The 24,565-nt window shown below is 40.8% G+C and overlaps 1 protein-coding gene across 1 annotated transcript in view; it reads right to left on the reverse strand.

Moving 5' to 3' along the window:
• The window catches only part of CERS6 (ceramide synthase 6), a gene marked incomplete at both ends in the record, with an annotated part of 106,500 nt that extends 82,275 nt beyond the window's left edge, over positions 1-24,225 (reverse strand). Inside the window, one exon of the mRNA XM_082285057.1 lies at positions 24,056-24,225. Within this exon, the coding sequence (XP_082141183.1) occupies positions 24,056-24,225 (170 nt within the window). The remainder of the gene's footprint in view (positions 1-24,055) is intronic.
• Between the last annotated feature and the right edge of the window lie 340 nt (positions 24,226-24,565).

Here is a 24,565-nt window from a genome sequence, read left to right on the forward strand (position 1 = left end):
CAGCCAAACAACACAATAAATTATTTTCCCTGTTTTAGCCTTAAATTGGTATTATTTAAAAAAATAAGGACTGTTAAAATTCGCAGACAGAATGAGGCAGGCTGGTCCAAGCCATTCCTTCCTGCCCAGGCACAGCACCCTAAGCAAGGGCAGCCACCTGAAGTGATTGGGCTTCCTCTCCCACACTTGTCCCTCTCTGCCGCTTTTACTGAAGCCACAGAAGAAGCAGATTAGGGCTTCAAGAAACTGAAGACTATCACTGCACACCACCCCAGATGAGCATGGACCTTTCGGATGGATCAGTGATTTGATCCAATTCATTCAATCAACACAGCATCCCTAAACAGAGACATTGGCAAACCTGAAGGTGAACTCTCTAGATGCTCAAGCCAAGCCATCACAGGACCATATTCAGATTCTGCTTTGGAACTCTGATTTTGTATTTCTTAAAAAGTATTCTCTTCTGAGAAAAAGGATTAAAAAAACATATTACCATACTTATAATTCAAAAGATTTATTATAAATTGCTTTTTCCAAAAGAAGTGCTTCAGCAAAAGATTTATTAAAATACCTATACGAATGCTCACACCTGAAATCTCAAAAACCAGCTCAGATGGACTCCTTTTGAGAAGTAGTTTCCACCTGCATTGTATGATCATTAAATGTCATATGGACTGATCAAAACATTCAACAAAGACAAAAAGTAACTAGGTCTCACTAGCTTCCAAGTCTTCCTTTATGTTTTCACCTTTCTATTCTATTGCTGAATTTTCTTAATGCTTTCTTGTTTGATTGGCAGCTCAGCAGGACACTCTTGCAGAAAGGCAGAGAAGCAATTGGGAAGGCAGCTGCAGACTGTATGCAGAAGTGCAGAACACCCAGCCCTCCAAATGAGTTTACTGATCCTCTGACCCTATTTTGGGGAGCCAGGGAAACTAGTGCCCACCAGAGACCAGGATTTACTACACTGCAGTGTTTGAAATGCAGAGCCCTACGTCTTCTGCCTTCTGCACTAAGGCTGTCCCGAAGCAAAACCTGCCATTGCAGGCAAACAATGAGTCTTGCACACAAAAAGCTCAAAACACAGCTGACAGGCATCTCATTGTACCCCTAATGCATGATAAACAATTAGTGATCGGATAAAACAGTGCAAGAACAAATCCTATTAACTAATAATAGAATTTGTTAGCGGATCACCCAAACGACACTTTGGAAACAACTCCCTGAGCTGCTGCAGCCAGAAACCTCAGCCAGGGAAGGGAGACATGCCACAGGATGCACTGGTGAGCTGCACGCACAGCTACCAGGCATCCAGAGGAGCTCACCGTGCAACAACAACGCTGGCCCACCACTTTTGACAGCATTTGAACATGCGGCAGCGTATATCAAACAAAAGAAAAGCAGTAATCTCTTATCTTGGGTATTTCTGAATGACTTACACTTTGGATCCATAAGCAAGTGTATTTTCTACATCAATACACACAAGAAACTGTTGCAAATATAGCTTATTTTAGCTCATTACAAGATTTTTGTCAGCAACTTTGCACACTACAACTTCAAATGATACCTGACTGAAGGACAGCTGATTAAAATGTGATTCCCTAATAGTACTGCAATATAAATGCCCACCTCTACTAGCAGAAGGTGGAAAAAAAAAAAAAATTGGGCATGTGGGCACTTGAGGGAGCCTGCCACTGTAATGTTGTCCCCCAGTGGTTGCTATTAGATGCCACAAATAAGTGATGCTAAGATAGTAACACAAAAGGTGGCTTTTCACTATTAAGAGTTTGAAAAAAAAGGAGATGAAGGATGCCTCATGCTGAAAACTAGACAGAGAACTTATCTGCCTCGGCTGATCATAAATTACTTGTAAGAGAACAGTTATTTAAACTCTTCAAGTGGCAAGTATTTGTTACTCTGTTTATTCCTGTTCAGGGCGGTGCCATAAGCCTTTCCATCTCCTTTGGATCATTAGAACTGTCTTGCTTATTTATTTAAAACACACTTCAGAGCATGCTGCTTGGGATGAAAACCAAAACTGGGAACCCACATGAGTTATACTATTATAGAAGATTTTTACACAATTGTAGATCATCAGTTTAATATATTTAATGGCAAGAAATATAATTTCTTATGTTGAAATTGTCATTGAATAATTCTTGTTTAAGAGTACAACTAAAAAGACAAAAGGAAAAAAAAAATTGCCTTTGAAACAAGCTGTGACAGCAATGTCAGGGTGCAGTTTGAGCAAAGCAGCAGTGTACATGCTTCTGAAGGCACAGGCTAAGCTCATCCAACCACCAAAACCCTCCCAGCAGAACTTAAAACACAAACACACTGCCTTGTTGGGGATCAACTCTTCCACAGATCTTCAGAGCTCTTCCCATTGCTCTTCGTACTGCAGTAAACTGAGCATTCTGGTGCGCACGGACGATCATGAGGCAGCTTGGCCAAAAAAGCACAAAGTCTATCCAGAATGTTATCTAGTTTGTTCATCTGACAACTGAAATGGAAGCGACAGGCAGTGTTTCACCCAGCTGGGTTAGAGATTAGCCATGTGTAATATTGCTGCACTTGAATTGTGGAGTGCTGTACACTTGGCAAGAGGACAAAGAAAGGAGGAGATGGAATAGTGAGGGGAAATACTAAGGCAGGAATTACTGCAGGACTCAATTTGAAGCCTTGCCCATAGCAGTCCACTTGCCCAGGCAAACGCAAACATTATAAACTCATAGCCCACCATATGCACTTGGCCAGTGTGCTGCCAAGACCCTCGTACTTCCCTGTTGCATACATTCCAAAAAACTGAACATGCACATCAGTTAAGTATCTGCACAGTGCCTGAACTGCAGCAAGGCTTTGCAAGCACTGAGCACATGGTAATTACCGACTTTACAGAGAATCATAGATCAAACTCTGCCTTCCCTTGAGAACAAATTAGACATGACGTCTACATCCAAGATACATGACAAAGTATCTCAGCCCAAGACCATAACTCACTCACACCATAGCTCTGTCAGGCCAGAAGATACAATGCCTCAGAAGGATATTTAGAGCAGCTCCTGTGAGCAGGCACCTTCTTTCAGCTCCTAGGGCTGACAGTCACTTTCTTGACATGCATGTCAGTCATCATCCCCTAGAGAAATGTTACTGACACAGTCTGGCTCCCAAAGAGCATGACTGCTGACTCCACCAGCTACAGCCAGGCACACAAAGAAAAGCAAAAGTCTTCAGAATACCCTGGACTATGGCATAATCCCAAATTTTGCTTCAGAATAGGAAACAGCGATGAATTTCTTCCATTGCAAGATCAGCTTCTACCTACAGGGGTATCTTTCCAGCTTTGGAGAGAAGCACTTCCAAACCGAAGGGGGGTGGAAGAAGGAGGGCTGGTGACTGATGTTACACCAAGGTTACAGCAGCATGCATCCATTTCCAAGCCTAATGCAGGGGAATATTGTTGACTGACCCATCAGGCTGGCTAAGGAGAGAGAAACCCTGAGGAGCTGGTCCCCTGGTTCAAGCACCACCTTTGCTTTGCTCTTTCCCCATCACTGAGGTCCTCTCCTTGCCAGCTGAGAGCTGCAGACTCTTGCCCTCTTCAAGAGCCTCTCCAGCTGGCACAAACCAACCCTGCAGCCACAGCCAGTGCCATAAGGGAGCGAGATCACAAGCAACCAGTGAGAAATTGCAAAGCTGCATAAAGCTATATTCCAGAGCCATTGCCTACAGCACAATGAAAAAAAGCCTCCGGACAGAAATAGGAAGCCAGCCTGTAACAGGAGGATGGGTTTACGCAATCTCCTGATACAGTTTCAGCTGTATCTCACAGCAGCTTCAGGAACAGAAGTCAGTTTCCTGGTTTTCAGTTGGGTATGGTTTTCCTGTAGCAGATGCAAGTCGTTCAAGAACCAAACCAGTTATTAAAAAATGCAGAACAGGTAAAAAATCTCTTGTTGGACAACACCAGACCCATGTGTTCAGTTAAGAAAGTGCTCTAGAAGAAATCTGTGATCAAAAGGAAGAAAAACATTATACATAAACCTCTTCAGCAACCGAATATCCCCCTGCAAATGTCTGTTGCAATGTTTATTCAGAGCATCTGGAGGATCAAAGCTCTGGTCAAAGCCTGTCATGAATCCCCATGCAGCTGCAAAATTTAGTACTAATCCCTGGTGCTTCACTGCTAAATAAGGGAAGAAAAATAAACAAACAAGCAAACCAAGCAAAGGCCAGGGCAAGTGGTATAAATAGATATAAGAAGGCCAAATGATACAGAGATGTTATCAAAAGCTTTAAAAAAAAAAAAAAAAAAAAGCCTTTCAGCCTCCTTTAGCTTTATGTGCAAAGCAGTACCACATACACTCAACTCTACTTTGTGTAGGAGTAATTTCACATACTTAGTAATACTGCAGGCAGGACAAAAAACCAAGCATGTGATGTCACACAGGAGAAGATCGAGCAGCAGGGCAGAACGCAGCAAACCCCACAGCAATCCAAGGGAAGTAGGTGCCTTCCCTTACTTCCTCACCACACGTACCTATTTCATGACACTATATACAATGATGACAAAATTTTACATTTTAACACACCAAATTTGAACATTCAAAATCAGTGCAGCTGTTTGCACAGGGGAAAAAAAAATAAAAGCTCTTCTAAAGCAGCAGATTTATAATTGAGTCTGTCTGCACAGCCATGCAGATTGAAAAAACTAGGTCAAATCTTTTGCTAGTCAGCCTCACTGCTATTCCTCCCCAGCCCTCCTCCCCTTTAGATTTCAGTAGTTATTGAAGGAATCAATTAACAGACCTGTCATGCAGGTCTCAAACTGCTTCTGCCTGGTACACATCAGGGGGGTCATCTATGCAAGTACAGATGGAAGGAGGAAAAATTAAATCAATATAGTCTTTCCTATTCACAAATCCCAATCCTAGAGCACATGTACTCAATGCTACTAGGGTCCATTAGCAAGCAAATAAATGATGCATGTCAGAAAATAGAAGTAGAAAGAAAGGGGCAAGAGGCAGACAAATACAGGCTAGAAAAAGGCAAAAAATAGAGGAATTGCTGTGCTTTCACTTTTGCTGTGCTTTCACTTTTGCTGTGCTTGCAGCAAAACCATAATAGCATCTGCTGCTTTTAATGACATCTTGCTAGTGTATTTTATACAGCTTCATGGTGAACAGTTTTAGAAATCTCATAAACATCTCCATTTTGACACTAGATTTCAAAGAGAAACTGTAATACTAGGCTTGTATCTACTCATCATCCTCTGTATGTTTAAACAATTCTCTTCTGGAAAAAAGGACTCACACACTGGAATTCATATATTCACTGTCACAAAAGCATTAAGGGGGTTTTTAAATCTTCACAACATGTAGGGACCAAGTCAGTCCAATTGCAGCTTACTCATTTTTATTCATTTCTCTCCTTCTGCTGCAGAGACAGAAGGCACCCTATTTCATCATCATTAAAAAAAAAAAAAAAAAAAAGATATGCCATTTTGTATCAGGCAAATACTAAAACAAATCACTCTTGAACCGTATTTCCACCACATGCAATATGCTACCTGACAAGTTCCTACAAGAAGGCGAAGAAATCAACTTCCTGACTTATTGCAGTGATGGCCAACCTAACTGGTTTGGCAAGCCACATACCACAACCTTCATATGGTTCAATGCCACAGGACGTTGGCTGACAGCTGAAGGCTGGGGGCCCAGTCCCAACTCTTACTGGCAAGCATCTCCTCTAACCATGTGGTAACAGCAGCCCTGTGTGCTGCTGCTGTTGCCGCCTTCCCTAAGAGGAGGATGGGGACAGCAGCCAAGGGACTCCAGTGATGGGAAAGCAGTGGTGGGGGCAGAGGGGATCAGCACTGCTGCTGACAGGCAGGAGTGCCTTGCTCATTTGCTTTGATGGAAAATAATGACCATTGTGGAATATGACAAGCGCAGATCTGGCTGGCAAAATTCACAACCAGTCTTGAGCCATCTTAGTCCAAATCAATGGAAATCATCATAATTTCACTTTGCACACAGGTGCTATGGAGAGTTTCTATTGTGCTGCTAAAGCCTTTTTCTCTCACCAGCAAACCCAGGACTATCACAGACCACCCAGAAAAGCCATTTGGAGCACAGTATACAGCTGAGTAGCAGACTATACAGACTGCATCCTAAATTCTAGAATGTGCACAGGGAGCTGTTGTCTTTGATGTTTTTTTTATTTTTACTCGTCCTGCCTTTGGCTATATTCCTTTGAAGGTAAGGCTATGCTACACATAACTCATCTAAATCAGTCCCATTTAGCCTTTGTTTCTGAGTAGTATCTTATCTCTAGCAGTTACAGTTGAACTTTCATTGTCTTGAATAATTTTTCACCCTTAACTCAGCAAGCCATAACAATTATTGCCTCAGTACCTCAGATAAACAACTATGGAAATCCTAAGGAAAAGGTTTGGGCTTTCTTCTTGGCTGGTTGGTTCATGTTTGTTTCATTAGGTTTTTTTGACAGTGACACGTTTAGAGGGGAGAAGCATCTTGGACCTGAACCCAGGAAGACATTTGGAATTTGAGCGCTCTGTTGAATGTATACTGGATCAGAAAGTAAGCAAAGAAATGGCGGTGATTAAATTCTTGAGGTAGATATGAGGAGCTGGCAAAGCAAGGTAAGGAAAAACAAGCATTTGTAAGAGAATTGCCAAAGTAAAAACATTATGGAATCACTACATTGTCAGGTAGCAACATTCAGCACATACTTACTCTGTTTTGAAGCCTGTACCCTAATGCTCAGTATTTCTCCTTGAGCTGTGCTCATGCATGATGGTCTAAAACAGATCTTTTGCTTCTAGAAAAATGCAAAACTCACTTTGTGTTAATCCTTTGAATAGTGGTGAGATAGTATGTCTGTATTTACCTAAATGATACTTCCTTCTTTGATCTTTCATTTCTAAATACTGCCCCAAAATGAGAAACATGGTCTGAGATTCAAAAAGGTGTTTTTTCACCATTCTATTCAACAGATAAATTGTACAATAACTTGAGAAATTTCATTTCCGTTAGTATAGTTTCTTGTTCCACAATTCAACCAGAAACGGGTGCCGTTCTTTAACGATGTCTAGCAGAGCAACATTGTCAACTAGGTTTGCTTCCTATATGATGCAAATTTTATTTTTACTTCTAAAATACCAGCTGAAATTACATAAATCAAGCTGGAAATTACTTTTTCCTTCATTTATTAAAAAAGCTACTCAAACGAATGTTTTATACAATTTAACAATAGCTCTCAAGAACATTCAAACTGTATTAAGTAAATAAAGTGATTTTTTTCAATTGTTTAAATTCCTTCTGTTAGATCATTAATCATATCTTATGACTGATAGTCTAATGACAAACTTAACAGAATATCTCCCTTATGAAAGAGGTATTTCTCAATAAGGAAATAAAATTTGCAGATTTTTTTTCCTAAGCCTCAGTTATTGGGAAAATACCTATGAGTCTTTCAGAGAACAGGTCTTGTCCTTTACTGGGTTCTTGCCATAATGAACATCTGCTCAGTCTATAAATTAATTGCTGAAAACATCTTGTGCTTCTAGATGATCCAGGCAATCATAACTGCTCTGGTTTACTAGAGAACATTACCATTTCTCTCACACACTAGGCACACATCCCTCCTTACAATACAGCATAAAACAAGAGCAATTATTTGGCATTATTCTTAATGCCATAAAAGAAACTTCTAGCGCTAATCAAGTCATAAGAGTAGCACACTATTAGGCTCCCTAGCTGATTTAAGCAGTACTTTTGTATTGTGATAGCTTAAGAATATGAAGGATGCCTAGCTGATTTGAAATGTTTTTTATCTTAAAATCAATAATCCTTTTATCAGTCTTGGTTTGCCAACAGCAGAGTTTGTCAGGCAGTTGCAATGGGCAAAGAAAATTCCACTTTAGACAACTCACTGCAAATAATATTTCTCTTTCCTGCAAAAGGCCCACAAGACTCAAATTTCAACTGCTTGCTCCATGCTCAAGGTCTCCCATTGTTCTTGGCTATACTGAGGTTTGTCACCTCAGCTATAATTCCTCTGTTCTTGGAACTCTCAGCTCACCAAACAGAAATTGGCTCATTTTAATATTACTTTTAACCTCTACAGATGCAAATCACTTTCCCTAATGACATTTAACATAAATCTCCTGTATTTCCTTTCAGTTACCTTTCATACCAGTTCCTGGTCTCATTGACCATCCAGGGTCATGGTGAATGATAAGGATCCGATCTATCACTAAGATCTTCCAGAAGTAACAGCACCTGCATTTTCCAACCAAACCTGGAAGGTTATTATTGACTTAATTTGGAAAGACAAGAAATGGTGCTATCCCTCCCAAATAACAGATTTCTAGATGTCATCAGCAGAGATAAACAGACACCAGTCCATAATCACTTTGGGTCACATTAGCCAGCTGGCACCTCTTAGCTGTCATCTGCCTTCATTAAAGATTCTGCAAGAAGATGGGGGTGGTGCCTGGGCATGCTACACCCTTCCATGTGGGACAGGACTGCAATGACACAAACACTATGGCTTTCTTACTGCCAAAAAAAAAAAAAAAAAAAAAAAGAGTAAAATTTGAATTCTTCTTAAGAATTTTCAGGTCTGTTCCATGAACAACTTGAGGAAGACAAAACATACACACATCAAGCCTCTTCCTTGCCTTTGAATTTAGAAGTGTATCTGAAGGAAACAGTTGCAAACATATTGTTTCTGGTGACACAAACAAACAGGCATGCCTGGTTACACCACATTCCACCCAGGTGCACAGACTTACATCATGGTCATGTTTTCCCCCCACACACTGTATCTTTAGTCCCACTCCCCTCTCCCACACTCCAGAATACACCTGTGTGCTCCTTCCTATTCTGCTTCTCTGCCCCATTCCCCCCTCTGGTCCTCAACCTCTACATTAATGATTTTTATATAGCAAGTACAGGAAGAATTTAGCGAGTAATTAGTTCTCTAAACTTTAAATTCCAAGTAAGCAACCGAAGTGTCAAGATACTGAAAAGCAGCAGATTGTCACACCACAAGTCATGTGGTTGCTGCACTGCATCTCCACAAAAATTATCTACATTACTCACACTCATGAGGGGGTTGACTTGTCGTGATCTGTCATTCGAGATGCAAATATTTATTGATGGCACAGAAGTATTCCAACTTTTGCTTTTATTACTCATTATTTTAGCACTGTTAAGTGGCTTTGGAATGCCAAATTCACTCAGCCTGTTCTACAGTAGGACCAAAAGAACTTACATTTTATCACTATTTTGTTTATACCATAAATAATCCAGCTGCAGGACAAAGATCTAAATCTAGAACTATAAATTGAGAGCTGAAGCACATTCCACTAGTGTGCTATTGTCATAAATAAAGCCTAAGAGGAAAAAGCCCTTCATTAAAATTGCAACTATTACAAGACAATAACTTTGTAAGTAATTTTAATTTTGTGTCCTAAATACCATTCAGGTGTCCAAAAGCATTATTAAAATACAGACTTTTAATGAGCTCCAAAATTTATTTCTTTTTAGCCAAATAAAGAGGACACATCCCTTTGGTATAGAGCACTGCCACACACAGCAGCCCTCCTCCACTCACAGGTCCTCATGCGAAGCATTATACCATGCTTAGTGTAGAATACCATCAGCATTTCCTTCTGCTGATTTTTCACCTTTACACAGTCTTACTACATGCAGCCAGTGACCCAGCCATCATATTATTTATTGCTCAGACCTTTCTCAACTTAATACGCATTAAGTTCACTTTATAAACCTGTGTCTGAAAACACCCTTTCAAAACAGGCAAATAATCCCCTTTACTATTATTGTTACTATGCTTTCAATACAATTTCAGAGGTAAGGAACAAGAAAGTAAAAACCCCTGACTGTGTATGACTCTTCTGAGCACCCTGTAAATGGATGGTAAAGCAAGGTGATACCATTAAAATTAAGACAGTATGACAGCTTACATTTCGCTATCACAAAGAGTAGCTTTTGTTTCTTTTAACTAATAAGCTAGAAAATTTCCAGGCAAGACAATATTTAAGAAGGTGTTAAGAAGCAAAAAAAAGCTAACTCTCCAGTGGCTGCTAGAGCTTGGAGCTGAAAAGTGCCTTTTTTAAAGATTTGAGTTCTCCAAAACAGATTTCTGGTAAGGATTCCCACAAGCCCTGCATGTTTTGTAGTTAATTTCATCTTCTTCCAGGTCTGTCCTTGTCAAACTAGGAATGGGACCGATTGATGGTGCTCCTTCAGAAGTGGATGCTTCATACAGTTGATGGCCACTGCCAATCACTGAGACCTTATAATTTAAGAGAGGGGGGAAAAAAATATCCCATAAAACTCCAGTGTGAAGGTGAAATTTTCCATCTTCCTCCTTCTGCTCTATCCTCACATACCCCAGACACATTCTGAAATTATTCCAGGACAGAAGCAACTGCACCTATAAAATTGGACTAAACAGTCCAAGAGGAAAGGAGCTTAGGAGCTCAGCAGAACTGCGTTAAGTTCTAAAACCTTCTCGCTATCTGTGATAGTTCTCACTAAACAATATGAAAACTTTTTGGAACCAATAAGCAGTTACTGTAGTTATGCTCATATTATAAATAAAAGATGCCAGGCCCTACAATAGATTACTCAAAATAATCAGCAGAAAACACAAGCACACTAATTTTTAGTCCTCTGCTTGACTGTAATACTCAAATATAGACCTTCTGAGGTCAGGAGCCTCACTCTTTCAATGTCAACAGCAAAACCAGACCAATATACTTTTCATTACTTTCCCTTGGGCCGGAAGTGTGGAGGATCAAGAGGACGCAAGGCCCACTCCTGTGATTAAGTTTTCTGGTTGATAACTGCTCTTCTGTAGGCAAAGCTGAGAGGGAACATTGGCCAAGCCTTCAGTTGAAGAGAGCTCAGTGAAAGGAAGCTGAAAGAAAATACAGGGTGGATCCAATGATGTTCATTATGCAAGTATACTCATTCAGAGGCCTCTTTATGTCATTCAATATAAAGTATTTGCAGCATTACCAGGCAAGGCAAAAATGCCTTGTTGTGAAGCAGAGTGGAAGACTAGTTGAGACAGTAATGGAGGTCATCACTACAGCCTGTTTTAATATCAACATATATACATACCCAGTTACACTCTCTAAATCACAAAATCATCACATGTGGAACAAACATGATGATCATCATCATCATAAGGATGACACTTTTCTTTTTGTTTGTACTCAGAGCTCTTAATAGCTGCTTATATTGTTACTCTGGCAGTGACTACAGTTTACATAGAACACCTGGGTTCACATTAAGCTACCTGTCACATGGACTGACAGCAATGCAGTTGCTGCACACTGCCTACTAAGCCAACACATCAATACTACTTCCAAGCCACCCTACATGTGTAGACAGGAGCTACAACCACTGCACAGATGTATCAGACCTTCTTCTCCACCATAAAGTAGCTTTGTGCAAGAGTAGAACTGAGGCAGGACACAGGAAGGTCCACAAGGTGCTTACCAGCAGCTTGTCACTGAGCAGCAGGCTCAGTCTTTACTCACTATTAGAGATGTTCTTGTTAAAGGCACCGAGGGAAGGAGTAGCAAGGCTAGCACATTGTCCCTTCCACCATCACCCTACAGTTCCATCACCCTACAGCATACAGGAGCACTTCTTACTCTGTGAAAAAAAAGAGCAAGTCATTCTTGTTAACATCAAATGTTAACTAACCTTCTGTGTGTGAGATTTCCTGACAAAATGAATACTTTACGGCTGCACATATATTACTAGTCCTGAAAAAATGGAAGAGGGGGGCAAACGTGGCACTTAGTCAAGCAAAGAAAAATGCAATGCAAAATAAAAATATATTATTTAATATATTTATATGTATGTTTATATGTATAGAGATAGAATTGTTTCTGCTTCCTAATTACCAAAACAGCAACCTAAATACTAGATTAGATCACTACATTACTAAAACTCCATGGCTACACATGAACATACAAAATGTCATAAAATTTCTGGTCTTTCACAGAAGTTATATGCTGATAAAACACCAGAACTCAGCAAAAGCTGATTTCTGATTTATATCAACAGAAGATCAGACTCAGGACATTTGAGTAAATAAATTATATTTAAGTGTAATACAGATACTCAAACCAGTTTGACCACCCTCAAAGAAACTAATTTACACCACCAGCAGACCTCACTGTATGCAAATAATCCAATAAAACTGTGTGACAAAACTCTCTTCATGCATGTAATACAGTTTCATAAAATCAATGCCCTTTTTACATTAAAATTCATCTCGGAAAACAAATGCTAATGTTGGAAGAACAACAACTAGAGTCTGATGTATGGACTCCAGGACATTTCACAGGAAACTCTATGAGTTACTGGGCAGGGAGCATGAAAATCTCTGACCCTTATTTTATCATGTATGACTTAAGATTTACCAGTCCATGTGCACCAGGCAGACCTAAAGCTTTGCAAGAGGTTCACAGTAGCCCCAAGTGAAGTTAATATAAGTCTGAAAAAGAAGACAAGATGCAATTGGTAGTACCTGGATTCCAAAGACTGTTATTATATATGAAAATGAACCAATCTAGCTTTTTATATGAAATTTCTACGTGAGAACAAGAAAAGGTAACATGCTGGATACTACTGCCTTGGCTCTTCATTCCAACAAGCGTTCCCCAAGAGAGAAACCCACCACCACAAATAAAAAAAAAAAAAGTCAAACAAGACCCATAGTAACACCTTCTTATTGTGGTCAAGGTCTCAAGTCAGCCACAGGTACTCAAGGAAAGCAGAAGTCCTTTGCATATTGTACACAAAACACTGGATATGGAGGACTGAAATCAAAGAATCACTTTATGGACCACATGGTTGGCAATATCCTTGCTTTGACAGCTACCTCCTTCTCTGTATATAGTCTCTCAATGTTCTGTGCTCTAGTCTGAGAGCTGGAAGAGGATGGCAGATTATTTAGCAGATGTCATTTTCTTAGTCAATGCACTGGGGTTATTTTCAAACCATTTAAAAAAAATATTTCCTGGTATAGATACAGGACTTTACAGAAAGAAAATGTGAAGGAAGCTATAGTTTGTTCCTGATAAACATGTGAAGGGTTTTGACCAATACATTGTTTTTCACCAAACTGAGAAAGATTCTTGATAAAATTAGGATCAGCTTGAAACCCCTGAGAACCCTTAAAAATAAGTGTAAAAGCAGATGCTTCAAGGTAAATTTGACGTTTTCCTTCCTTTGAGACAACTTACTTAGGAGATTTGTTATTAGTATTTAAAGCTCTAAACCACTGTGGTGTTACATCTGAATATTCCCACTGGGAAACAAGGCAAAACACAAGTAATTCTTATGTGATGGATACAAACTGCTAGGTTCTCTTCAAACCTTGGAGTCAGCTCTCAACAGAAGAGTAAGCAAGAAGTGTTCTATTTCTGCTAGTGCACTTTTCATCTTGACAACTGAAGGTAAATGTCAGCCTAGAGTTTCACACTCTTGCCATGACTCTAACAAGAGGTAATTTTTTCCTCCAATAAAACACAAAACAAATAAACAGAAAAACACAATGAAACTTCCTGTGCATCATGCATATAGATACAAACTAGTTAACTCTGGTGAAGAATGTATGCTTCTGGAGGCTGGCAATGCTATGGAGATCTAATTTTTATCTCTACATCCTTGTCTTGGTAACCAAACCCATTTATCAGAGTTGGCTGAAAGTCAGGACATCTGTTCCTGATGAAATTTTGATATTTCTAACTTTCCATTTCATTCCAAACTGGAAGAAAACCAAGTATTTTTCATGTTTCCTATAAATGCTCTAGAAAATAACAATTCCAGATTAGCACATGACAGTACCTCCAATTAGGAGATAGGATGTGTTTCTTGTGTCAAATATCAAACTGTTTCATTATCGCCCCAACCAGTGACATTTTGAAATATCTCATTTTTTAGACCAGTCAATATTTTTCATTCACTCCTTATGACTATTTCTAATGTAATGATATTAAAAAAAAAAAAAATAGAAAAAAGCACATTGTATCAGAGTGATATGATGCCACTGTGGTATACAAATTATCCTCTGTCACACATACATACAAATAAACTATGAATTGTATTACCAATATAAAGAATTAGTGAATGTGAAACTAAAGACTGGTTTCTCTCTTTTTTCCCCCCGTAAGTCTGATTTACTCTTATTATCTTGAACACAACGGGAATAAAATCTTTTCCAGTAAGGCATGTGATTTCTGTTTTCTATTGTCTAAGTACCACTTCCTGTGAATTTTTTCAGAACCAAAATTATCTTAAAGATATTGCAGCGTTGAGAAGAAACAACTTAAGGGGAACAAAACTAAAATTATCCTCAAAATGGCCTGTTAAAATCAAATTTTATGCTGTAGGAGACTCAAAGCATCGATCCTAGAAAAGAACAGAATGTGTTTATTTCAAAGCAACTCAGACTTCATTTTGGGTACCCGTAAGGTAATTCCTGTCTTAGATAGAGGAAGTCCACATCTATTTCTCAATTTGCATTTGCTCACACATCAGACTACAGTAAAATCAAAAGACCCATCCCACAGAAAATAGAAAATCCAGATGTCCATTCAATCAAAAGTTACATGCTCTGCCCTAATTTTTTTCCGTAGGCTTTCAGTGAACTTCAACTTAATCCTCTCCTATTCAATTTTTCAACACAGTTTACAAACTTCATCCAGACATAGTTCTCAGGAGAGCCCTGCACTGATGTCATTCAGTGAGGTTTATGATTTCACACAAACGCCAAGGTTGGAAGAGACCTCTGGAGATCACCAAGCCTGCTGGATGGTCCATTAGTACAGAACCATGCTCATGCTTTTTGAGTACATCCACAACTGGAGACTCCACAGCCTCTCTGGCTAACCTGTCACAGTGTTTCACCACCATCCCAAGAAAAAGTTTGTTATGTTTAAACAGAATTTCCTGCATATCAAATGCTTCTTGCCTCTTGTCCTTTCACTGTACACCACTAAGAAGAATCTTTGTCCACCAGAACTCCCTGGACTCCATCTACAGTTCAATTTGTCATCATCACAGCAATGCAGTCACTGTTAATTTAGTACAAGTGTTGTAATACTGGGAAATGTTTGGCACTGGAACTGATCATATTTTCAGGCTACTCTCTTACCATATCAGTTCTCACCCTTCTCTCATACTACTGTGTGGGAAAACTTGACAGATAAGAATCAACCACTCAATTACCACTCAATTATTGCTTCAATATATACACAACACGTTTCTGCTCATGGTCTAACCACCTGCTTTTCTTTTTCTCAACAGTTTTTTTTCCAACATGATGCCCGTAACAGGAATTAATTATACCCAACTGGACCTGATCATCTCATCCAGAAGTATGCTTTGGACAACCACAAGTATTGAAGTAGGAAGTTTAAGAAAATCTAATGGACAAATGCAGAAAAGCTTGTCAACAAGCACACATTCATGACCCACTCATTTCCTAGACTTTGTTTTCAACAGAAGCAACTGGTCTTACCAGTTGCACGGGGGATTCTGGTCTTGACAAAGCACTGGTCTCATTTGCTATAGCAGAGCTCAGGAGAGCCACAGCCCTGACAGTCAACTTCTGAGAGGCTGAGTTCACCCACCACCCCAAAAATTTCTGAACTCACTTTCATTTCATGTAGATTTAATTTTGTCTGCTTTGTCACACTGTAATGCCCACTGGTTTAGACTAGCATTTTACATTTATGCTGCCCACTTACAGAGTTTCAGCAGTTGCCATCTCAAGGCTATTTTCTGTGCATCTTAAGGAACATACCCTGTTCAAGCAGTCCCATTAATAAAAGTACACCAAGCAGTCTATCTCCAACTACGGAGGCAACTGCGTCTCAGCAATAGACACATCACACAGTCACAACAGACATGATGAACAGCGAACACAAGGGATATTACAACATAACACTCTGATCTTCCTTCACATTACTTCTGTGTTCAGGAACTGCTTTCGAGTAGGCTCTTTATTTTGAGCTATAGAGCACAGTCTTATTTCCAAATAAGCAATTCCCTGCCCGTGCAGGAAAGCATCTCTCATTAGCCTAGGCAGTTTAGCTTGTTTGTACCATGTCAAGGTAGACAGTATTGGTACAAAAGCAGTTTTCATAGTTTAAAGTTCTGTCAAACACCACAGGAGAGTATAAACAGAGTAGTCTCCGCTTCCACTCCCTTCTCAGTGAAAAGATGGGAGTCCCACAGACATGGTAAACAACAGTTTGGAAGTGGAAGTTCAGGTATCTATACAATATCATATAGAACTGAATTCAGTCAGGAACAGAGGTGAAAAGGAAGTGAAGAAATCCCAATGTTTAAGCGAGGATTTCAGCAACATTTCTATTAAGCCTTTTTCTCTTTCTGCTTGTGGAACTAAAAAATACTAACTTTATCTCAAAGGATGACAAATGGGCAGTGAGTAGATGTGATGACACCATATGTAATGTTATTTCACTACTGATAAAAATAGAGCTACCAGCTTTTGCAAATGATGGACAAACATTACTGCACGCACAAATATTCAAACAGCCTCAAGTAAGATTTTATGCCAATGAACACATCCCAAGCTCTAACCTCTGTTTGTGCACCAGTGTGCACTATGTCAGCTAGATTTATTTTTTTTAATATAGTACTATAGGTTATAGCCCTCATCCATACAGGAGAAACCAATACAACAAAGATATTACTAAAAGGAAACTTCTACTGCACTTGCACTGAGAAAAAATGCAAGTGATTTAGGTATTTTAACTATCTTAGTGTGACCTGTGAGTGCAAAGAAGGCTTTTCAACATTTCAGATCAAACTTTAAAGTGCATCATTTACAACATTAAAATGAATTTTAGGTTAGTGAACCTGAAAGATACTTCATAACACAAGGTAGTCTGAAGAACCTTAGCATTTCATTCTTCCCTGTGCAAAAAATAACTTGGATTAATAGCCAATATACAAATATATAGGTATCTTACATATTAAAAAACACATAACATCGTTAACTGGATGTTAAACTCCTTCACAATTCCGAAACTTTCTTAGTAATTGTACAATTACCTTGAGAGTTAAAATTTGATTGTGCTACACCAGTAATAATTATATGAAGCTTTACAACTGCTCAGAAACATTAAAGCTTAACAACAGCAGAATTTGCTATTAAGAGAGGTAGTAACTACATAGGGGAAAAAAATTACAGTTTAGTCTCTGGTTTTTGTGCAGAAGTCACAGCTTGTGTTACATCCCTAAGATTACAACTGACTGTGCTAGACTCCAGTTCTCCCATTCTCCCACCCTGGCTGCAATTTGACTACTTCAGAATAACCAGAAAGGAATTGCCAGAAACTGGTGGATGCCATATGGTGTAGAGTTAGTCTTCCGTAACGACTATGTGCTAAAAGCACTTCCTCACAGAGGACAGAAGTTCTCAGCCCATCTGATTGTCAGAAACTGCTCACCTTAAAGCAAGACATTAGTGATTCCTCCTGTTTCAAATGACCAGAGACTCGCATGTTTCCCTTCCTTTCCCTTGACCTGGATCTCCCCCAAAATCTTTAAGTGCTCAGTGAGTGAAGAAAGTCACTCTGGTGGGAGACACCAAGCAATCAAGCTGTTAGATGAACAACTCCAAGAACTGTTCATACACATCATATGCACCTGATTGTCCATAAGGCGTCAACTACAGTCTTAAGTGTACTACTGGATATTATATAAGGTTACATCACTTACGAACGCTATATACTTTAATGCTGTAATTTTAACTTTCCTCTCAAAACTCCAAGACCACCTCAAGATAGGCATAGAAACACCAAATGCTAATAAACTGTCAACCTACTGCAGGCACGGGATATTTAACAAATTGAAAAAAAAGAACAAACCTCCCCCCTCCTCCGCCCCCAAATATGGTCAAATAAACACTGTTCAGCTCAGGTGTCAACCCTGTTGACAGAAACAAAGACAGATTTAAGGGAACACAGTATCCCAAATGTTCATTTACTAAATATTTTGGATGGACTAATAAGACACTGGTCTGCAGATGCAACATACCAGAAGCTCTTATTTTTCCAAGAACATATCCTTAGCAAATGCCTGTTAATCAGGGACAGAGGCAGAAGTAGGAGCAGCAAAAAGATACACAGGTAATTTGGATCCAATTGCACGGTTACAAGAATCCAGGCAGGAACCAAATTGGAGTTCCTACCAGTAACTAGAACCCGCACTCAGACAAAACCCCTCTAACAGTGGCTCTGCCTCAGTAATAGGCTCCCAGCACCCACTAGTGACCTGCCATTGAAACCTTTCCATTGGCAGAGCTGTGGTTTAGCTGTCATACTTCTCTCACATGGATATTTTAGGAATTAGTTTAATGGCATTCTCTTCTGGAGCTCATCATGCATTTCCCATTTAACTCCTAATTTTAAGATTGACACTAATGCACATCTGTAAATGGCCCTACACGAAGGACATTCAAACTGTTTGCATTTTATCCACTCCACCTTCTTTTAAAGGAACACTCTAAGCTGATACGTGAACACACAACCACATTACACAACAGAGACGTGCACCAGCCAGACTGGCAGGACTAGCGTGCATGAGCATACCCTGCACTGGTCTGAGCTGGTAAGACAGAGGCCAAGACAGACAACAGCTCTCCAGGTAAAACAATCATTTTGTTGGGAAGTATCTGCATGTGTGGCTGAAGCTCAACCCTGCAACCCTAGGAAACAAAACCTGGTTATATAAAGAAAAAGATAAATGACAGAAGAGTAGTAACTTAAAGAATTACAGAGAAATGGATAGTACAACCAGCAAGATATAAATGCATTTTACAGCTACTTACTGCTAAGGCTCTATTGTTAGTTTTTAAAAAGAAATTGGTTTAGAGTTGAAAAGAAATAGTTTTTTAAGTTATTTTCTTTCCAGTGTCTGTCTTTTCATAGAAGTTAGCAACTTCAATATCCTATTCAATTTCAATGGAATTAAGCACTTAGTAAGTAGTAATCACACAATAAGGAAAAACCCTACAGGGCATCTTAAGAAAAAAATAAATTATAAAAAAAACAGAGAAAGAACTGAGAAAGTTATTGTCAGTGAACATATACATCCACTTACACACAAGTGAATTACACCTGAATGATCAGATTTTGCCTAACACACAAGGAGGTAAGCAAAAAATCTATAAATATTACAGCCTACAAAGAGTTGTTGACAGAAATAACCATCAGTGCCCCACCCAACCTCCCCAGATGAGGTTTTGGGCTGCTGGAAGTACAGCACGTTTGTACACTCTCTTCCAAAATTTGTCTAGCCTCCTTTCTGTTGTAAAAACCCACTGATACTAGATGTCCTAGGGAGTACAAAAATCCAATCTGTATGTGTTCACTACTCACCAGAAACACTTGTAAGACTGTAGGTATTGTCATTGGAATGCATTTTTATAGTTAGCAAAAAATATATATACATGCCCATACAGTCCCTGTATCGTGTCACCCAGACCCACTAAGAATTCTACTGTGTCATATTAAATGAGAGTCAGCTGAGGTTACCTTTGAGGCTGAATTATCATTATAAAAGCAAAGTTTCATATAAAAGCCTCAATGTCTACAGCATCTTGACCGGAGTAATAGTAAATGATGTGGCCGGTTCAGTTCAACTCAATGCAGTGGAGGGCTGCTGCTACATATAATCAAGCTATCTCTGACCTTATGAGCCATTCCATCAACTGCAAAATATCAGCATCACCTTTGAGAACTGCTACCCATCAAGGCCAGATGACAATAAAAGCAGTATAAGCCTAGTTTGCTGATTCATGGAGTGATCTCATTAGATCTGAGCCCAAACTGCTGCTCACAAGATGAGGGAAATAAAATATAGTGCAACTACAGTGCAAAGAAGAAATATGAGTAACTTGAATAGATGAGCCAAGTGTGAAGAAAGAAGTAATATCAGAGTACTTGACTCAGAAGATTGCTGGACCAGATCAGAAATCTGTTTAGTCAGAACTCCTTTTGGATTATTCAGTCACCTTCTCCCTTGAGAGAAGTCTCTGAAACAGAAGTGTTACCCTCTTTGTGTCCAACAAGCATGCCGATTGCTGAGTGAATGTTGCTTTTGTATAAGCACATACTCCTCACAGAAGACGTGCTTAGCAGTTTAGGAAAGGATGCTGCTTCTGAGCAGTGACGTCTAGTGCAGAGGGAGAAGAGCCATGTTATCCCACAAACAAAAGAAGAAAAACTGTATTTGCCCAGAATAACAAGTGCTCTTTATCTTCTTTAGGGCAATCAAAACTACAACACCCTGCTGTTGGTAAGACCAGTTTCACTTCAGCTTTAACCTGTCTTTCCCACACTAGGAAAGGATCCAGGGAGACAGAAACTTACTACTGAGCACTTCTATTATCTGAAGGCATTGTATAGTACAGGGGGTATCCTTAATTGCTTACATGCCTTTAAAAAACGTAGTAAAATACACAAAATAGATACATACTATGGCGAAATATGTTCCCACATTACCACTGCATTGCTAAACTCCTGCCATCTTCCAAATTACTAGGTAACACTATCTTTATGCTTAGCTATTATAGTTTTCTAAAATGTACTTTGTGCTTAAAGAAAGAGATGAATGAGAAGGAAGGGAAAAGAGAAAAGGCTATTAAAGTATTTTAACACCTCATCCATAACTATGATAACCTTGACTTAGATATATCGACTAAATCTCATGTCTATGAGATTATACCTCACACCAAAGTTTATTTCAGGAGCACTCATCATCATCAGATCCACTTGCTGAAGCTATTGAGCATACAATTAATGTTCTAATCTACACTTTCATTCAAGAGGGCTGGTCAGGGATAGCAGGACAAGGCAATCAATAAAAAGTAGCTCATTTGAAAGGAGAAAAAAAAATTAGGAAGTGTCTAGATTATTTTCTTGTCTTGGTTAGCTGATTCACCAAACCAGTAACAAAACAACTACAACAAAAATCCCCACAGGATTTGTAATATAATCCGTAAATAATACGTGTATATGTATAGAACAAAATTTCCAGGTTCTATCATTTCAATTCCACCTACAAATATGTACACACAAATACATATGTATATAAACAGGTATGTCAACTTTTAGCATTGCAAGTTGCATTCCCCAAACATGTCAAGAACTTTGTAAGCAAAGACATGTAAAGTCCAACTCCCCCAAACCTTATTTCTTACTAGTGTGAGGATTCATGAAGTTAGTGACCCTTTCTATGAAGCACAGGAAGTAAACCACACTACTCCAGCAGCCATTATTTTCAGCTGCTATGAAGCAGTCTGAAAATAATGGATATGAAACACGTAATCAGATTCTTAACACCTTGTGTCTGCTTACCTACCAGTATACAGAATTACAAGAGCACCTGTTTTAGAGTTAGGGTATCTTACAAAACAAAAATAGAGAATACATCGATGTTACAAATACTACAGTATAGACATAGATCTAAAATACATCTCCAAGTTTTTAAAAATGTATTACAGAATCTATTTTTATTTTTTCTTCAGTTGCTACCATTGCAACTGCTAAACATTTGCAAGAGCATGTTGCAGGATGCAGCATGTACATCAGTCACCCACAACTCCAGTTTTGAAAGAAAAACATTTTCATACACAGAAGAAAGAAAAAAAAAATCAATTTTAAAGATATTTGTCTCTTCCCCCTTCTAAATCTTGTATAATTGTAGATCTTTAATTCATGATGTGCATGAAGCATTTCTGTAGCTCCCAACAACCAAAGCACAGAAATCTGAAAAAACCAATTAACAATAAGCAATAATAAGGTTTGATCATTCCCCCATTCGAAGTCATATACAATCCCCTTGCTTTCATCAGTGGAAACAGGTCCAGTTGCTTTTGTTCGGCCTGCTTTAATAAAATGCTCTACATGAAAAATCACTACCGTACCATGCCATGTAGATTAATCCCACACAAAACTGCCTGATCCTACTCTCACAGTGGAGTCTTGAAATTTATTTTAATTTTAAAAGAAAAAAATACATACCTAAGTAATTGTTAATAAAACATCTTTGGTGGTCTCTCACCTACAATCAGGCTAGCAGAACATATTTCTAGATATAAATTTCAAAATCAGTCTAATGAGCACAAGAGAATTTTAAAAAGTACTGATTTTCTCATCCGTGTGTATAACACTTAAAAATATAATGCATTGCAAAATTAAAAATTACTTTAAATGAATTAAGAAAAATAACCAGAGTAAGTGGATACAAACTACTACATAATCAGAGTACCTTCTACAATGCTAACAACAGCCACATGAGAATTAGCAGAAATGTGAATTTAACTTGAGGCTGAAACTGTCTTTCTGACTAACTGTTCCTCCATCAAAACACAGTCCTGCTGTGATGCATATTGCAGTTCAGATGGCAAGAGGTGCAATATCACACACTCACTTTCAACACTCAAACGTACACATCATACAGATTGCAAAGAAAAAATTTAATTATTTGACATCATCTAAATACTTGTACTCATTACTCCAGTTGTAACTACATTGCAGTATTTAACTCAACTGTTCCAATTAACTTTTCACAACCTCAGATTTTCAGGCAGATGACAACTTCTGCTATCTTGTTCAGTAAATCTGTAAAGCAACACAGAAGTTAACAACAGCCTGTGACAGCTCGTTTTGCAAAACAAATATGGTCCTCTCAACCAAGCTAGGAACACAGGCAAGTTCTAACCAGGGAGAGGGAATTCTTAGGAAACGTGAAGTGGTACCTGGCAAATCAGCTGTTTTATCATTTTTAAAGCATCTTTACAGCCCTTCTCTGGCATGTAGCAACTACCGGTTTTCCTTTATCTTCCTTGACTACCCTAATAGCATGCCTAGGAAGACAACACTGAAAACACGTAGGTGTTGGCATAAGGAATCGTTCTTTTGTTCTCTGCTGTTGAGGGAACACCACCTTTGTCAGGCGGCGCAGCAGCGTGCGCAAGTGAGCACCCACTTGGCTTCAGCTGCCTCCCCGTGACAGGCGGCCCCTGCTCAGCACCCGCACGGAAACACTCACCGAAAATACAGTCACTGCTGACCGATCGCTAGTCTGACGTCTTGTGTTTAAGTATACATATATACGTATTTATGTGTTCGTGAGACGTGGGTTTTGAGTTCAGCAACCTCGAAGAGTGGTGAGTTTGGTTCAGAGATTAACAGTGTCTGGCGCGTTTCATCACTAAGCTCTCACATCCTGACGGCCCCGGGAGTGTTCCGATACTCGACACGGACCGCTCACTGACACCATCTGCACTGGCCACACACAACTCTGCTCAGCCCCGCTGCCCCGGGCTGCTCTCACCAAGAACCGCCCCTTCCCACCTGAGGCTCACGCTGACCAGCCGCCGCCGGCCCCCAGCCCCCCGCTGCGCAGGGGACGCAGCGCGGGCTTCGCCCGGGGTAACTCTCTGGAGAGCGGCCCTGCGGCGGGGGCACGGGCAAACTCTCCTGCCGGGACCGCTTCCCGCCGCGGCCCGTCGCCACCGCGCTTCTTGCGGAGCTTCCCTGAGAGGGGCGGACAGAACTCCGCCACAGCCCGTGGGTCGCGAGCAGACACCCCGATCCGCGCAGGTGCCGGAGGGCCCTTCTACCCCCGCCCGCCGCGGCCAGCGCAGGTGGCGGGAGGGCTGCGCCCATTCCCGGGCAGACCTCGCCTCCTAGCGCCCGCGCCGGGCCGCGCTGCAGGCAGTGGGAACGGCGCGCCGGCTGCCTCCCGAACCTCCCACCTTCCTGCATCGAGCCCGCTACGTGACCGACCGAGGGGGCAGGGAGAACGTAAGGGCCCGGTAAGGCCGGCAGAGAAGCAGCGGCGGGGGAAGACGCTGGGCTGACAAGGCTCCTCAGCTGCCCTTGGGCCCGCCCAGCCCAGCCCAGCCCGGAGCGGCGCGGGGGGCTCGGCGTTACCTTTCGAAGAGCAGCCGGATCATGAAGATGCAGAAGGCCAGGGGGAAGGCGAGGTAGAGGTCCTCCGCCTGCGGGAAGGCGGCTTCCTCCGTGCTCTGCAGGTCCGCCCAGGTGACGTTGTGCGGCAGCCAGAACCGCTCGTTCCAGAACCAGGCAAGGATCCCTGCCATCTTTGCTTTGTCTGCCGCGGCGCCCCTCGCTCCGCTCCGCCCGCGGCGAGGCGCGTGTGAGCGGCTGCCGGGAGAGAGGAGGATGGAGGCGTGTGTCAGCCCCGCACCCGCGGATGATGCTGCGAAGCGCCGCCGTGCAGGTTCCCCGCCCGGCGGGGGCAGCGGCCGCCCCGCCTGTCACACGGCCGCGCCGGCCCCCATTGGCTCCCGCCCGCGCCCGCCGCTGCTCGAGGCCCCGCCGGGCGGTCTGGAGCCGCCTTCCCCCGCCCCTTTCCCGTGCCAAAAGACCGCACCGAAGCTCGAAACTGAAGAGACGGGGCCCGAGGGAGCGGGAACCCCG

The sequence above is a fragment of the Coloeus monedula genome, assembly GCF_965178545.1.
Source record: "Coloeus monedula genome assembly, chromosome: 7".
In the NCBI taxonomy this organism is placed as follows: domain Eukaryota; kingdom Metazoa; phylum Chordata; class Aves; order Passeriformes; family Corvidae; genus Coloeus; species Coloeus monedula.